General features: G+C 38.5%; 1 protein-coding gene across 1 annotated transcript in view; it reads right to left on the reverse strand.

Annotated features, from left to right (window-relative positions):
* The window catches only part of SYNE1 (spectrin repeat containing, nuclear envelope 1), a 258,380-nt gene that overhangs the window by 135,335 nt on the left and 106,546 nt on the right, over positions 1-16,499 (reverse strand). Inside the window, 12 exon segments of the mRNA XM_009324159.1 lie at positions 63-328; positions 2,140-2,316; positions 3,782-3,907; positions 6,099-6,245; positions 7,150-7,326; positions 8,363-8,530; positions 9,806-9,958; positions 11,322-11,648; positions 12,431-12,601; positions 13,289-13,444; positions 14,200-14,517; positions 15,480-15,644. Of these exon segments, the coding sequence (XP_009322434.1) occupies positions 63-328; positions 2,140-2,316; positions 3,782-3,907; positions 6,099-6,245; positions 7,150-7,326; positions 8,363-8,530; positions 9,806-9,958; positions 11,322-11,648; positions 12,431-12,601; positions 13,289-13,444; positions 14,200-14,517; positions 15,480-15,644 (2,351 nt within the window).

Below are 16,499 nucleotides of genomic sequence, written 5' to 3' on the forward strand. Positions count from 1 at the left end.
TAAACAGCTCTTTCAGCGTATATGCACTAAGTCAGCTTTGTGCATGCTACTACGTTTTTTACCTAGCCAGGTTATCCCACTCTTTTGTGAGCTTTTCCAAGAAAACTTCAACTACATTCATGCGATCATGATAATCCCCTGTCCTCTGCAGATCCTCCTCCCTCTGTATGAGCAAACTGTGTGCCTGAAGGCAGAGGTCCAGCCACTGGTTGCTCAGCTCTCCTATTTCCTTGTGTTCAGGCGATTCCTGTCCTTGGGTTAGTTTGTTCATCTTCTCAGTCACAGAAGTAAGAGCTGACTGCTTAGACTGCAACTTCTGACTGAATTCCTGAAAAAGATACAAGTCAAAACCAATATGGTGACACCTACTCAAAATTATAAGATGGAATTTAAATAAAAACTCTGAAATAGATAGATTTCATAAGGACTAATTATCTCCCCAGGCAAATGCTGTGCAGATGTAAATTGGAAGAAGTGCCTTCTCCCCTCCCCTAACATTTCTCTCCATATTCTCAGTGGGGACAGGTTGATTATAGATGTGAAAGCAAACCAGAGCAGTTTTCAAGTGCCAGTGATAAACAGAAATCACAATCAAGTCACACCTTGTTGGCCAGGTTTCTGGACTAGCACAGCTCCCACCGTACACTAAAACATGCAAGATAGTCTGGGCCTCATGAGAATTCATTTTAGCAGTGCTGTTTCTAGCTCATTGTTTTCCCTTTCCCTTTTTCATTAGAGACTAAAGATAGGAAGCAGAGTCCATGAGTCAGTGCCCCCACATCCATACTTTGTTTTGTTCCTACTTCTACAATAGCGACCATTATCGTTGTCATTATTGAAACAAAGCCAGTGATTATCTAGGTATGATTGCTATTTGAGTTAATAAGTTCCAGTAAATAAAAAAGTCCATCTGCACACACATTTCTTACCGAATAAGAAGTCACAGAAAACACGAAAAAAGAACATACCATATACTGACAACTAAAACTAACCAAGTATTTTTCAGCACTTACACTCTGCCTAGGGTAAATATAATCTTTTCCCAAATTCCAGTTCCAATAACGGTAACTAAACAACCATGCCCAGCTCCAGCACTTTGCTGGGACGATGCGTTTTCACTGAGGGCTGGTAGGGGTTCTGGAGAAGAGATGCTACTCCCCAGCTCCACCTCATTCCTCTTTGTGACCGCTTCACATGGAACTAGGCATCTTCAATTACCAGGGCAAACTGAAAAAATAACACATTGTGCCACATCTAACAGTACATCAGGTGCCTGCCTTTTCTAATAATCCAAAGTTCCTGACTGAAATAGTGATGAAATACTGACTCCTGCATCTTCCTGGACTCTAACGATAGCTAGTGTAACAGCTTTTAGCCCATATTGTGCTTAGGTATCTTCAAGGGCTATGGCTTTGTTCAAACACTTGTGTAGAACAGACATGAAGAAGAAGTGCTGCTTGCTTTTCACCTAACTCCTAGCATATCAGAAAAAGAATACAAGCAAAATCTAGATAAAAAATGCAAAACCCAAGCATTTAATCATTTATGAAAGAAATAATCTGTTTTCCTGTTTCTTCTTGTTACTTTACTGATGTTGGTGACGTGTGCAGAATGGCCATAAAAATTCTTTCATCTGTAAATGAATAAGAACAAGTGAAGATCTGAAGGCATTTGTCTCGCTATTTTGGGTAAAATAAACTGGGTTTCTATCATACCTATTCTCCAGTGGTTTTCAGAGTCCAGCAGCATTGAACAGTTTCCTAGACTAATTTTGAAATAGATCTAAATAATTTATAAGTATTGGAATCAAAGAACTTAGCAAGCACAAATTGCAGACCTTATCTTCAGGTCCACTGTGATCAACAATTAGCCTATCAAAAGTGAAGGCAAATCAGAACAGTAGGCTGAAAACTGTCTACTGTTAAAAAAACAAATCCAGAAAAATATTAAAGTACAGTGTTTTGCTTTCTGTGTCACCCTGTAGCATCAATAAGGAAACCCTCTTTCCTCTGTCTTCTCTGCTCTTGCTTAGAACATTTTAGCAATTCTATGCAATATGTACATATTACATGAATTATAATATCAGCCACAGGAGGAACTTCTTCCTTACCTTCTGTTCTTAACCTAAAGTCTCCTTACCTTAACCTGGAGTACCATATTCTGGGCAATGTTTAGCTCCAACTCTGCCCGTCTCCTTTTCAAATTCTGTAGTTGTTGATCTGCATCCTGGAAATATATCCAGAGCTCAGCCTTCATTTGTTTGATCTCTTCCCAACCTTGAGCCAAATACTGTGAGTGCATTATTTGTTGCTCAATCTAGAACAAAAGAAATGAAAAGGAGTAGGAATGCTTTAAGACACCTATTTTTGGAGGATGGACGATGAATACCATTCTTCCTCTGAGCACAATATTGTACTAACAGCAAATTTCTGCACTAAATTCTGAAGGGGCTAATATTATCCACAAAAAGAGTCTTAACCTTCAGAAGTCATAAAAAGCAGACCTATCAAAGGAAAGCTGTGGGAAAAAGAAAAGAATGATCATTCACCCTTGAGAGAAGCAAGTATATTTATGAGTGCGTGTATTCCGAAGTGTTCTCAGTCTTCTGTTAAAGCTTAAATTAACTGCACGATTTAGTCCATTGCATGTCAAGAATACTGCTGGACTGTGCCCTACACGCCTTCGCAATGACCAAGTAAAAGCTAAAACCACGCACTTTCATTTAATTTGCTTAGCCCAGTTTGTTTGCTTATATGCCTTTTGTAAAATGCCAATAAGAAGAACGCTTACCAGATCTGAGCCCATCAATCACCTTAAACCAATAGTCACACAGCTTCTTTTGCTCCAAATACAGCAGTAGGGCACCTTCAAGGTTTAGACACTCAACCAGCTTAATATATCTCAGCACTGTACCATCTGTGATTTCCTAAAAATGTTTCACTGCTTTATATACAAAAGGAGAATCTTATTCTGAGGTTTGGGATACTTTTTAGCTATTTAATATTTGGACTGCCTTTTTTTTTTATGGATTACTTGGATTTGTACAATTTGCTTCTCTGGTATGGAATACTGTTACTGTTTATATTAGATTTTTACTCTTGGTAGAAGTAGTTTCAAAAGTTTGGTTGTGTGTATGTGAAACTAAAATTTTTGTGTTTACAACAATAGGAATGCTCATAATGTTTCTGTTCTAATAACTCTTATGTTTATAATTTTATTCTAAAACCAAGCATTAAGCTACTTTAAAAATTAAAATTGAGGTACCCTTCTATAAATTCATACGCTGAAATAGATGCACTCTGATTTATGAATTGAACCATTATAATTTTTTATGATGATTATAATATGTTATTATATCCTAATAAGAACATCAGTCTACTGTTGAATAAATAATAACAGTAAAATACGTCTAAGCTTTAATAAAATACAGAGAAGACTAGATTGAATTGTGTTTTATGAAAAGTAAACAATTTGGATCAGGTTTTCTTCCACAGAATGTTATCTGTGTGGCTTTAGGCCAACATCTTGTAACATTGCCTAAGTACCTTTAGCAACCTTTGTCATATGTCTTTGTATTACTACAAGGATAGCAATGTGTGGATTTAATTTTAAAAAAAAAAAAAAGTAGAAAGAAAACTATTTCTAAAAGAAATACTTAAGATGAAAGTAAAAATACATTTCTTTAAACCATTACCCAATATGACCTTTTTAAAAGGGGACAGATCAAGACAGTTAAAGCTCTAAATAGGATTAAAAGCAGGTTGTTGTGGTTATCTTGTACCGTTTGTTTTGTTTGTTGAATATCTGTTGCTGTACTCTTCACTGTGGCATCTGACAGATCACACATGGAACACAGAAGATCCAAGTATGTATTGGCCTGCTCCTGCAGCGCCCGGAAATGTTTCACCTGAGAGAAGACAATCCTCAAATAAACTCTGAGACTGTAGAAATAATCTCTTATTTTATTACAAGCATGCATTTTAGTATTTTTGCTTTAGCTCATTATTTCCAAAAGATGAAATGTAGACATACACTATTTTATTAGGTAAGGCTGCTCTGTCATAATTATGGAAAAGAGTAACTTCGATTATCACCCAATTATCAAAGCGCTTAGTGACATATGCGTTACCTATCTTATTTCTTTATTTATAAAGTGTTGGATAGATACACACAGTTTCAACAAGGTGACTTTCCCAAGGTGAATGGGAAGCAGGGCTTTATCTGATTATTAAAGTGTCACGTTGCCCATACCTATAAAATTCTCCAGTGTCCGACAGATCATGGGGAATCCAGCCCAGTGGCACAACATGCTTTCCTCACACCTTCTGAAACCCTCCCAACATCCCCAATATCAACAATTGCCAAGATCAGACAACATGATGCTGTTGAGGGTTCTTGCTCTCAACATTGCCTGTAGGAGCTCACCTCTCACCGTGAAGAGTTTCCTCATCTCAAAAGAAAATTATATTTGTGTTGACAAGCAGGGCAATAACATACCTCCTAGAGTCCCAGGGAGGAGGGGTGAGTGACCACCTAATGTAGAGGGCCAGCGGTGGGTCCTTGTGGGCAAAAAGTTGAACACGACAGCAGTGTGCCCTTGTGGCAACCCCAAATTACTGTATTAGCAAGGATGCAGAGAGCAAGTTGTGGGAAGCGATTATTCTTCTGCACTTACACTTGTCAGGCTGTGCCTGGTATATTTGGCGCAGTTTCTCTCTTCCCCCATGGAAGAGATATGGCAAACTGGTGCAAGTCCAGCAAAGGGCTGGGGGGATATGGGGCTGTAGTACATGGCATTTGGGCAGGTCTGAAGGAACTGGGTTTGTTCAGCCTAGAGAAGAGAGGCTAACTGTGGTCTGCCATTACTTAAAATGCTAGGGGTCAGGTGGGGGCAGTACTGAGAAGACAGAGCCAAACTCTTAGCTGAGGTGAGCAGAAAAAGGATCAGAGGGAAAAGTGACAAGTTGCAAGAAGGAAATTCTTCCTAGATATAAGGGAAACTACTTTTCACACTGAGAACAGTTAAGCTCTGGAACAGGTCCCTAATCCTCAGGGATGGTCAGGGCCCACAGTGCACCAAAGGGCTCTGCAATCTCTATCCCCCTCTCCTTGGGGTTCGGCTGCCTCTGCTCAGGGCCAGCCCTGACATGGCCTAGCTGGGACCTGGCCAACGGAAGAGCATTCAGAAGCCTTCCCCCTTGCTTGAGAGCTGCATGTAAGCTCAGGCCCTCACCCACCTATGGACCTCACCTGAGCTACACTATAGGTGCATCTGTGTCTGGCTGATCCTCCTGGTCTTGCTTTGTTGCCCTGACCTCCTGCCTCCACCGGGGCTGGACTCATCCCTACAGACTTGCCTGGTGATCACCAGATGGTGGCTGACACCAGGGGGACTCTGCTCTCCTCACCAGTGTGCTGCAGGTCTGCACGTCACTGGGGAGGTGCTGCCCTGCTGGCCTCACTGTCCCCGCCCCTGCGGAGCTGCCATCTGTAGTATTTCAAGGTCTCTATTAAGCCACATGGTGGATGAGACAGCCCTGAATTCCAGCATTTTTAGTACCCTACCAGTTTAATTCGAAAACAAGGTACAAATCCAACATAAAATACATTAAGTTACTAAGAATAATCAAGAAGCAAAGAAACCATTCTTAATGGCTAATGTGGGCTAGAGGCAGTTCTATGCTCTTAAGCTGAAAATTGTTTTAATTGCCTGATAACAGACTCTGTGTCCACGGTACTATGAAACCAGGTCCTACATAGGAACGTTAAAAGACAGATGGGCAATTGGACAAGCAGAAAGACACAACCTCTCTGCTAAACACATCTGTGGAGTATCTGAGCAGGTTTATCTAACTAGCCAGCTTTTTTCAGTTAACATATTTCTAGGTATTAAGCAGAGCTAGCAAAAGCCCTGTGTGATTTTTCACCTACGGTTATTTTTCACTCAAGGTGTTCCTTTTGGAGCTGGGAATAAACAATGAGGCTACACAGCTCTCTGAGAAGGTCAGAGAGAGTATCTAATTTCTATTAATATAAAGGTCTTACTTGAACTTACCTTATTAAGCATAACTGAACATTTTCAAGTGCTGAACTTTTACCTGTTTAACTGCATCTGCCAGGCTGAAAGGTGGCCAGGTAGTTGGCTTTAGCTCTGACTGCACTGTAGACAGCCAAGTCTGGCACTGCTGTAGGGTATCCTGATGATTAACATGCTTCTGGAGTTCATGTTCCAAACTCTGGTACACCTAAAGGAAATATTTTGTAAGGTCATCGCATTTTCAAACACCACTATTGGCTCTCTTCTCCCACCTTGAAAACTGCAGATAAAACAGAATTATTAAGACTGTGGTTATTTTAGCCCTTGTACATAAATGTACCAAGCAACGAAAGCTCCTTAAGCTCTCACTGCAGCCTGCTAATTTGTGGAGAATATGGACACTATCTAAGGCACGGCTTCTGGAAAGAAAAAATAAAGATGCAAACAAAGAGCATTGTCTTTTATTTCTGTATTCTTGTTCAACATTTTGCCATTGATCTAGAATGAGGTTTTAGCTACCTCTACAAATCTTACTGACTATAAAGTCTACTTTTTGGGTTTTGTTTTGTTTTGTTTGGGTTTTTGGGGTTTTTTTTTTGGGGGGGGGGGGTTGGGTTTTTTTTAAGACTATGCTGACTTGATCTCCTAATTGGATTAACAGAATGACCCAGCTAGCTTTTCTTAACCATATATTCTAGTTTTACCAAGAGAGACAGTATTTCCTAGCACAAAATTAAGACCTGTTATATATATTTGCAAGCTACTGACGCTAAGAGTGCAATTTGTTCCCTAGTTTTTGAAGTAGGAATAGTTCTAATGTCTTTGCTGCAGCTGCTCAGGAGCTAGTGTAACATGAAGGTGGTGAGGGTGTGGAGAGATTAAGGTAAGAACTGATAGGCAGCTAGTTTTTCTGGCTGCAAGGCAACATTTGGATCACAAGGAATTCAACTGTAGCACAATAATGATGAAGTGCTACGTTAGTAACCTGTAGGCTCACTTTAAATGGAAACAGTAGAAAAAGTTTTACCCCATTTAAAGAAACAAGTACTTCGAGAAATAATAATGCGTGTTATTCCTAAATAGCATAAAAATATTTTTGAAACAAGACTTACTCTTTGGGCTGTGCTACATATGGCAGAATAGCTGTCCTTTGTCCCCTGAAGATGGCTTTGTATGTTTTGCTTAAATTTTGCTTGAAGATGTTCTGCGCATTGATTGATCAAGTAATCGCCTTTACTCTTAAGGTTGTTCAAACGATCTTCAAATCCTGCAATTTCTTCCATGATAGCCTAAGAAATAGATAAAATACTTTTGAAGAAATATTTTAAAACTTAAAACATGCTCTGCATCACAGCTTTTTAAACGAGTTTTTTCTTCTTTTTTTTCCTTAAACACTCTTTGTCTTTGGAAAAAAGTTTTCAGCCAACGTGTATTGTTATACTCAAGCTATTAGAGTGTATACTCATTGTAAAATCATTGTCAGAAGTCTGTACGTAGATATCCCACAGAAACATCTGTAGGACTGCATAATGTATAAACATTACATGCTCATGCCCTAAGACTACCCTCAATCTTCCTTTGTTGCATGCTCTCCAGGGCTCCACCAACTTCTCTTGTGTCTAGTAACGAGGACTAAAACTGATGCTGAATTATATCTTATTCCATAAGCTCTTCCAGTGTAGACAGTTCTTTCCATTGACTTTGGTGGAGCCAAATTTTTATCTAAGGAGGTTACTTAAAGAATAACACACTAATCACAATGAGTTAAAAGATTTCAATATTTGCCCTTGGAATCTCAGTTTCAGGGAGCGGTGGGGAGGGTTGGATTTTGCTTTCTTTTATCTTCTAGAAAGCATCGTCTATCGATGTAGTGAATGATTATCATTAATAGCAACCATAACAATACCTTGAATAAAAGCAACAGAGGAAGTGTTACAACCTAAGGGGGAGGGAAAGATTTGAAAATTTAAAATATTTTTTTATCCCTAAAAGTGCCAGAGCAAAAAATGCCTTAGGAGTAAAGTCACCCTAATCTGCTTTTTGTGGTCTATTTCCTGGGATATCTCAGCACAAATCTGACACAGAATTCAGATCAGTGTACAACAAAGCTCTTGTGCAGATGCAGTCTCATCCAAGAAACACTGCTAACAACAAGGTAGATTTGTTAACTGTATTAAGGACACTAATGCTTATTTACCCAGTTAGCAGTAAGACGAGTAAAACAGGTGAATGACAAATAACTAGAGCTCGGGAGTAGAGACAGAGAAGCAAAGAAGAAAAATTTTATTTCACCAGACAAAGGAAGTTACCCAATAGCAAACCCACCTTGTGGTTAGCTAGTTGCTGAGTGATTATTTCAAGATTGTTACTTTCCATGAGGTCAGGGCTGACCAGCCTGCTGGACATATGTAATAACCATTTCTCCCCTTCTTGCAAATCACTGTTGTAATCCTCATGTTCTTTTACTTTCACCTCTAAGGTTTCAACGTATTCCTGCAGGTCCACAATAACCAGAATTAAATATTCAGGTAATTACAAGAATTAAAAACAACCCCAAACAAAAACCCACCAAGAGCTTGAAAGCATAGTGAGAGAGTTATCTTCTAAATTTATATTCCTGTGAGGGACTCTCATGCGATTAGACTGTTAAGGAAGACATCAAAGCGATTCCTTGTGTGAATAAACTCTGCGGTATTGAGCAGTATTTTCACTCCACATGAAATACCACACTTTGAGAACTGAGGAAAACACTGAGGATCTCCTTGCTTTAAGAAAATAAACACTATCAACTTGACATAAAGTTCACTTAGAAAGAGTTATTATACACTCTTTGAGAGACTGCACATGACCTATTGGGTCCGTGCTGCCTACAGCCTTTGCATGTACATATTGCCTGTGAATGTGGTAGGCAAATTAAGAATGTACACGTTGAGTTAAAATGTATTTATTCTTTTTAAGAAAGATTTTTCATATGTTTCTCTACTTTTAAGTCATCAACATTACATCTAATGCAACAGATACCGGTTTTGTGGTACAGATCAGGGGAATGTCTGTAAATTAAAAGTCAACTGTGAAAAAAATAAAATCATCTGCTATTGGTGGATGGATTGGCAATTAAAGATACTTAGGTCAAACATAAGTACTAACATGGTTTGCAGAGCTTATCCTTGTTAGGAGTATAACCTATTAAAAGCTTTAGGAATAATCATACTTTAGGACATATTTAGAAGTATTAGATCTTTCAAAGTACTACGTACAGGTGGACTAATGAATCAATGTTAATTAATAACGCCCTCGCTGAATTAAGTTATATCCATCTTGCAGTTCATTTTCTCCAGTGACTTCCATTCAACAACTAAACTAGATTAAACAGGGGTTGTGCAAGATCTAGCAGAAACAAGAGACAAAATGGTATATTCTAAGGGCATCTGTCCCTTCAAGAAATAACATATTTAGAAATCTGTTCAAAGCAATTAAAAATAGTAACAATAGTACAAACTAGTCACTGATATATTTCCCCTTAGTGCTACGAAGGATTCACCTGCCACACACAAAATTCATTTCAGCTACTCTTGTTAGATTTACTAAGGTAGAAGTTCCTTCCATATTCAAGTATTCCCCCTCTCCAAAAAAAAAAAAAAAAAAGCAATTATCTGGCGCTCTGTACAGGGTGTGACATGACAACATGAAACAAATAGTCAGCTTCTTAAAGAGTGGAAAAAATACAGAAAATTGAAAGAACCTAAAGTTTTCTTCCTGACTTTTTACCTTTGTTTTGCTGCAGAGTTCTTGGTAACTGCTCTGAAGGTCTTGAATGTTGTTCTTTAGAGTCACATCATTAACCAGATCAAGAAGTACTTCTCCCTTTTCAATCACTGATTTTATTGAAGGCTCATGTGACAGAACAGTCTGCTGTATGGACTACAGTGCAAGCAAGAATTAAAATACATATATTGAACACTGAAGATCTATTTCACTAACTTCCCTTTGACCTGAAGCACAGCCTTCTATCGTGGTATATATCATCTTTTCCAGATGAAAAGAGCTGCTACCAGTACAGCACTATGTTTCTCAGCCGTGCCCTGAGACAACAACATTGCAGGCATCTAAGTGCAATTGCTCTTTTTGTGAGTGGCTAGTAGCACGGCTGATAATCTGGAGCTGGTGAAGGAGAGGGAGTTAATACGTGTGAAGGGGCAAGTGTTAGGGATAAAACTTGGTCAGAGGAACAAATTCTGCAAATAGGTGGGAAAGTATCGCCAAAGCCATCCCCTTAATGAGACAGTACGTAGACGAGTGCGTAAGACTGTACTCTCGAGAGTATGCAATCTGATCTGTAATGTCATTATGCCACCGGCTCAGGCAGCATGGCACGTGCCAGCATCTATCAACTGACAGTGAGATACCAGCTCCCCAAACGTAGAAAGCAAGCACACAGCTATGACATATGACTTTGAGTATTGAAGCTGGTGAGGGGTAGTGGGCAGTTTCAGAGAGAAAGCCTTGATGCTGTGCAGGTACTGCTCAGCAATAGCCAAAACCCTGGTTTGTTAGCAACACTGTTTTATCCACAAATGTAAAGCACAGCACTATATGGGCTGCTATGAGGAGAGTTAGCTCCATCCCAGCCAGACCCAATACACATCTTATGAAACTTCTGTAATCCTGGAGTATTTTACAAAAACAAAAGTATTTTACAAGAGAAACAATGGGGTTTGTTGTCAATTTTTTCTACTCATACTTATGACTGGAGAAAAAAAAAAAAACACAAAACAAAAAACCAAACAAAAAACCCCAAAAACCACTTCATTAAAATCCTAACTAAAAACAGAGGAGGCCATAGCAGCTGACTGTCTTAGATGTCAGTTGAGCTGGGACATTCAGCTTTAACCAGAAAGCTGATTAAGCCAATGTAAACAGAGGCAATGTCTGCAGTAAAGAAAGACCAACTGATTTCTATCCTTGCTTAAACAGCAGTTAACTCTGTTGATATCAATGGAATTACCCATATATGTACTCATAAAAGAATTTTGCTCCATAACAGGAAGTTTTCAGATGTGGAAGCCTTATTAGGACATTCACATTTCAAATCCAGGTGCTCACTCTGGTTCGTAGATGCAAGTTATCATGCATCTTTTCACTCTGATGCTGATTTGGACATCCAGATCAGAGACATCTCATACATCTATTGAGGAAACCTGAACAGACACCTGGATCAGAGGATTTACTGCGAGTCACTAGATCAAAATCGATTCAATAGTACAATGATACAACACCTTTTTACCTTGTATTTGGACAACTGGGCCTTCTTCTCATACAGTTCGCTCTTTGGCTCCGCTGGAGCATGTAACATGGCTTGGTACTCCACGACCCACTGAGTCTGTGCCTTGTACTTGTCTGAGAACTCCTTTGCCAGCTGAAGGCACTTCTCTGAAGTCATGTGCTCTTTCCTGATGGAGCCAGCCAGCTCTTCAAGCTGTTCCACATGATCTCCAATTTCTTTTCTTAACTGGTCAACTTCATTTTCTTCCATGTACTTTATAGCTCGCTCCCCCTTCTCACGGGCAGATTTCAGTAAACTGTGGCCTACGTCCATATCACTCAATAGCAACTGTGAAGGAAGTGTTGGTTAACAGAAAATGTATGCAAGCTCTTGCCCTGGTCTGGTTTTTTTTGTTTGTTTTTTTATTCATTGTAGTTCTATTATCAGTGAAAGACTAATTAATTTTTTTTTTTTTTTATTTTGCTAAGGACACAGAAGGAATTGCTAAAGAAATTGAATGGACTTTTCATCACAAAATTGCCTGGAGTTAAGGTGTGGTAAACTAGAAGGAAGCAGAAAAAGCAAATACTTCTGTTCTGCACTGGGCTTGTGAAGATAAACACAGAAACTGAGGACTATCACGAGAAGATTCATACTCCAAATTCTGGAACAGATGAAAGTTTTCCTTTAGCGTGTTACGTTTAAGCTGCAGGACATACGAAAACCTCATCTACAACTCTGAGATGAAATGTGAGTTTTACTACTGAGTTATTTCAATGAGGAGAAATAAGAAGCACTTCTTGCCACAGTGCGTACTGGTTTGAAATATACATGACAGGATGCTTTGCAAGGGGAATTTATTTAAGTTTTAACCTAAAACAAAACACATACAAACATGCCTTACGGAAGGATAGGATTATATTATTTAGGACTATTCATAACCTCAACAACCAAACTGTGATCTAATGTGTATGACATGAGAACAGAAAGTTTTACACTGTGTGGTCTTTATCCTATTAGCTTCTCTGGGCAAGGTGAAGTCAGAACTTTGAGCAGCTGTTAAGATGCAAGTTGCAATATAGCCTCTTCTTGGCGAACAGAAACAAAAATTGCATTCAAGAAAGCTGTACCTCTAGTTTCTGCACTTTTTTCTCCATTGCTGTTTTGTCAACCACGTCAAACTTGGTGATCACATTTCTGAAGTTCTTGTTAGTAGCTCCATACCAATTTGTGTAAGCACTAAAAGCCAACTCCGACTCCTCCATACAGCGTATTTCTTCTTCCAGAAACTTTATTTGCTCCTTCAAACAAATATGGAGGGTAGGGGGAGGAAACAAGAACCACCCAGATGTTTATCACTGCTATTGGCTGAAGATAGCAATAAATTGCTATTTATTAATAAAACCTGATATACTAAGATTAAACACATAGGTTTTGAGTTCTTTCATATTTAGTGGATAATTCTCACTGAGGTCTTGTCAGGGTGTACATATAGCAATCACTAATGTTAAAATTGAGTTAATACTAAACACTGAAAAGGTACTTATATTTTGAAATTTGAATTACGACTTGTGATTATGGTAATATGAGACACTTACTACTTAAAGTGATCTGAAGACTGTACCTTATCAATTCAAATTTGCCCCATACCTAAGTGTTTCAGTGATAACCTGAAAACTTTTCTCTAGAGAAGTTGTCAACATTCAAACATACTGGATTCTGAATTTCCCTCCTGAAACTGCCAAACAGGACAGTAACAACATCTGAATATTTTTGAAAGGGCATTATCCTGATTATGGTTCTCTAATACATTTAGTCCAATGAAATCTACGTGTGTGTGTATATGTATGAATAAGTATGTGAATATTATATTATTGAGTCTACAGTAATGAATAAACTCTGATGAAGTCTAATTAAGAAAGTCTGTTTATATTTGCTTCTTAACTGACAATTTATGATGTTACAATGAATTAATTTTCATTACTTACCAAGACATGAAGAAGAAGAGTTTGGTAGCGAGATGTAAGCTGCGTAGCCTGGCTTCCCATTCTACTTGCAGTGAGACTTTCCTCTAGTATTTGCTGAGCCAATACCCCAACTTCTTCCACATCATCTTTGTAGATTGTAATTTCTTCATGCCACTTCTATGACAAAGACATTATCAAGCTTATATGACTGATTCAAACATCTTAAACACAACAGGAATTTATTTGTAACTAAGTCAGGAAATCATCGAAAAGGAAAACAAATACATGGTTGTAAAAATGGATTTACAACAGGAAGATAAAACAGAATCTGATGAAGGTTAATGTAATGAATATGCTGGAAGTTTTTTCATACCATAGGGGCTGCATTTCATTATGATAGTTTCAATATTTTTTTTTTCCCCAAAAGAATAATAGAAATGCAACCTGCAGTTCCTATAGAATTTGCCCGAAGTTTTAAAAGGTGACTGTAAAGCATAACCTTGAATCTCTTCAAATCTGCCTCCTGTGTTTATTCAGAACCATGTCTTCTCCTTGCAGTGACTAAAGGAGAATTATTACATCAACACAGCAGAGACTTTACCACACAGTTGGTCACATTTTACTCGTTACAACGTTAAGGCTTTCCCCCTCCAGGACCAATCTTTGTCCTCAGTTATGCCTTCATATACCACAGAGCATATGAATTCCAGATCTCCCTATGAGATTTCAACATTGGTATAGCCATACCTTTACCAGTAAAATGGGAGGAACCTGGACCCAGAAGGCACAAAGCTTTCTTGGATCCATCATTCTAGGCACCACCTCAGAATACATTGCAACGCTTTCTGTCTTTTTCACAGTGCAACCAGGAACTGATGTGGAAACCTCACATGGTTATTTTGCTTAAGGAATGCCTTAGCTATATTCTTTACCTTCATTTGTTGAAGCTGCATCTCCTTTGTTGCTCTACCAGACTGTCTCCCAGTCCTGATAGCAACTTTCTCCTCCAGATCTGTTAGCCAGTCATTAACCTTCTCAAATTTTTTCTCCATTAACCTCAGTCTGCTCACAGTGGCATTTAATTGGCTTCTTGCTTCAGAAAGCCTGTGCTGATAAATGTGCCAATCCTGCCGTAAGGATTCCAGGGCTCGGTCTTCTATCTGGGGAATGCCCCAGGGAATCACCTCCTCTCTGGCACGGACAGCAGCATTCAATAATGCCTGTCCTTCTGCACAGTGGACCTGCAGCTCCTGTACAGGCAGAATTATGGATACATACCCACATTAACAGCTTTCATTCACACATGGCAGTGTGAATCTTTTAAAATAAACAAACCTATTTATTTTTACATGTTTCAGACATCATTCCGAAATAATTCTTGATACCGTCTCCTGGACATGTATGGCATTTTCATGCTTAATAGAACTTGATTAGAAAGTACGAAGGGATTCAATCTGATTTAAAACATAACCAGGAAATTACCTTAACAAAATACAGTTGTGTGTTGTCTTAGTTTATATTTGAGATATATATTCAGATTTTCAAATGGATTCAGATTTTGTAAAGTAAACTATAATAACAAGACATATATGCGGAGTCCCTGATCATTCAAAGACCTTCTCATTATCCTGAATAAAGTAATAAATATTTCATAACTCAAACACAGACCTTTTGCTAATTCAACAACAGGTATGAAAGTATTTTAAACCAGCTTAAGATCATAACTGGGAAATCACTGAAGTACTATAGGTTCACCCTTCACTGTCACCTAAGTGATTCAGTAATAGTCTTCCCACCTCACCATGGGAGCTAGCCTACGTGACTGGAACTGCCTGAAAGTAGATGCATGTGCACTGTAAGCAATAAAAGATGAAAACCCAATGAAAAGAATACTTTTGATATTCTGTGAAACACAGGGAAAAGAAGAGGTAGGCCAACATCTAAAATTCAGTGCTTGCAAGAAAGCATTAGTATGCCTGGAGATTTCATTCAAGGCCTGACACTTCTTTCTGGAAATGAGTAACAATGTTTCCACTGACTTTACTGGAACCACTTTTGAGCAGCAAAGTACTTATATATAACGTGATTCCAAGCTGTTCTTGAGACAAAAAAAGAGATGTAATTTTTGCCTGGTAATTAATATTATTCTGTTACTTTACAAGTATGATTTTTTTTTTTTTTTGTGTTACTTGGTGTGTCACACATTATGTACCTGTAAGTCTCGGAGTGTTGCCTCCTGTTTCTGGGCATCACCATCAAGATGTGATAAACAGTCAAGTTTTTCCTGTTCCTTCTCCAGCCATACTTCAAAGGTCTTCAGATTTCTTTGGTACTCTTGATGTAAGTTAAGCAGTCCTTCAGCTTTTGTTACTGCCTCCTGCTTGTTAAAATATTTACATAGATGTATATATATTTCTCAGTGTATCATCAAACCAAAACATAAAACCCGGACTTCCACCAAGGTGAAAATTTTCTACCTGATACTGAGCTTTCCTAGAATTCAAGAGTACTCGGATTCTGAGGATGGTTTGATCAATTACAGGGAAAGAAATGTGGGGATACAGACACTCATCCTAAAAGATTCTTCACGTAAGTTTGTGACTTCTGGGATTTGAAGTTTTAATCTGGGATCACTTTTAAATAACACGTTAGCGTCTAATAACAAAAGACCTTCTTAATTTTTATACCAATTTAAATTCACTCTACTGAAGTGATTAATAAGAGTATGAGCTTAGAAATTGCATATTTTTTCTTCACATGATTTTTTTTGCCAATGGAATAATAATCTCCTATTAAAAGTATCAAACAGGTTTGAAGACCACCCAAGTCCTTTGCAGGCAGTTTCTACAGAGCACAGTGAGAAACAGACAGCAAGTCATCTGTGTACGTGGGTGAGCAAGTTACAATAATTTCACAACCCAGCACTAAAATATTACCATATCTGGGGTACAGCAGGAAAGGCATCATATATTAGCACTAGACTAGTCTTTCTAAGTGCAAGAAAAATACACTACATGTAATTCACATCCTCTAAGAAATGATGGGAACAGGGAATCGAGTTCGGATGGAAGTGAGACAGGCTACAACCCATGGCAGCAGGCTACATAAGAAGAAAAACACTTTCATAAATAGCAGCCATGAACCCACTGTCTGCTTTACCTATTTCTAACAGGTCTGGGTAGTGGGAGGAAGGAAGAAAAAAAAGAGGAGTGTTATTAATCTTTTACAAGGC

This window comes from Pygoscelis adeliae, unplaced genomic scaffold, assembly GCF_000699105.1.
Source record: "Pygoscelis adeliae isolate BGI_AS28 unplaced genomic scaffold, ASM69910v1 Scaffold105, whole genome shotgun sequence".
Lineage (NCBI taxonomy): Eukaryota > Metazoa > Chordata > Aves > Sphenisciformes > Spheniscidae > Pygoscelis > Pygoscelis adeliae.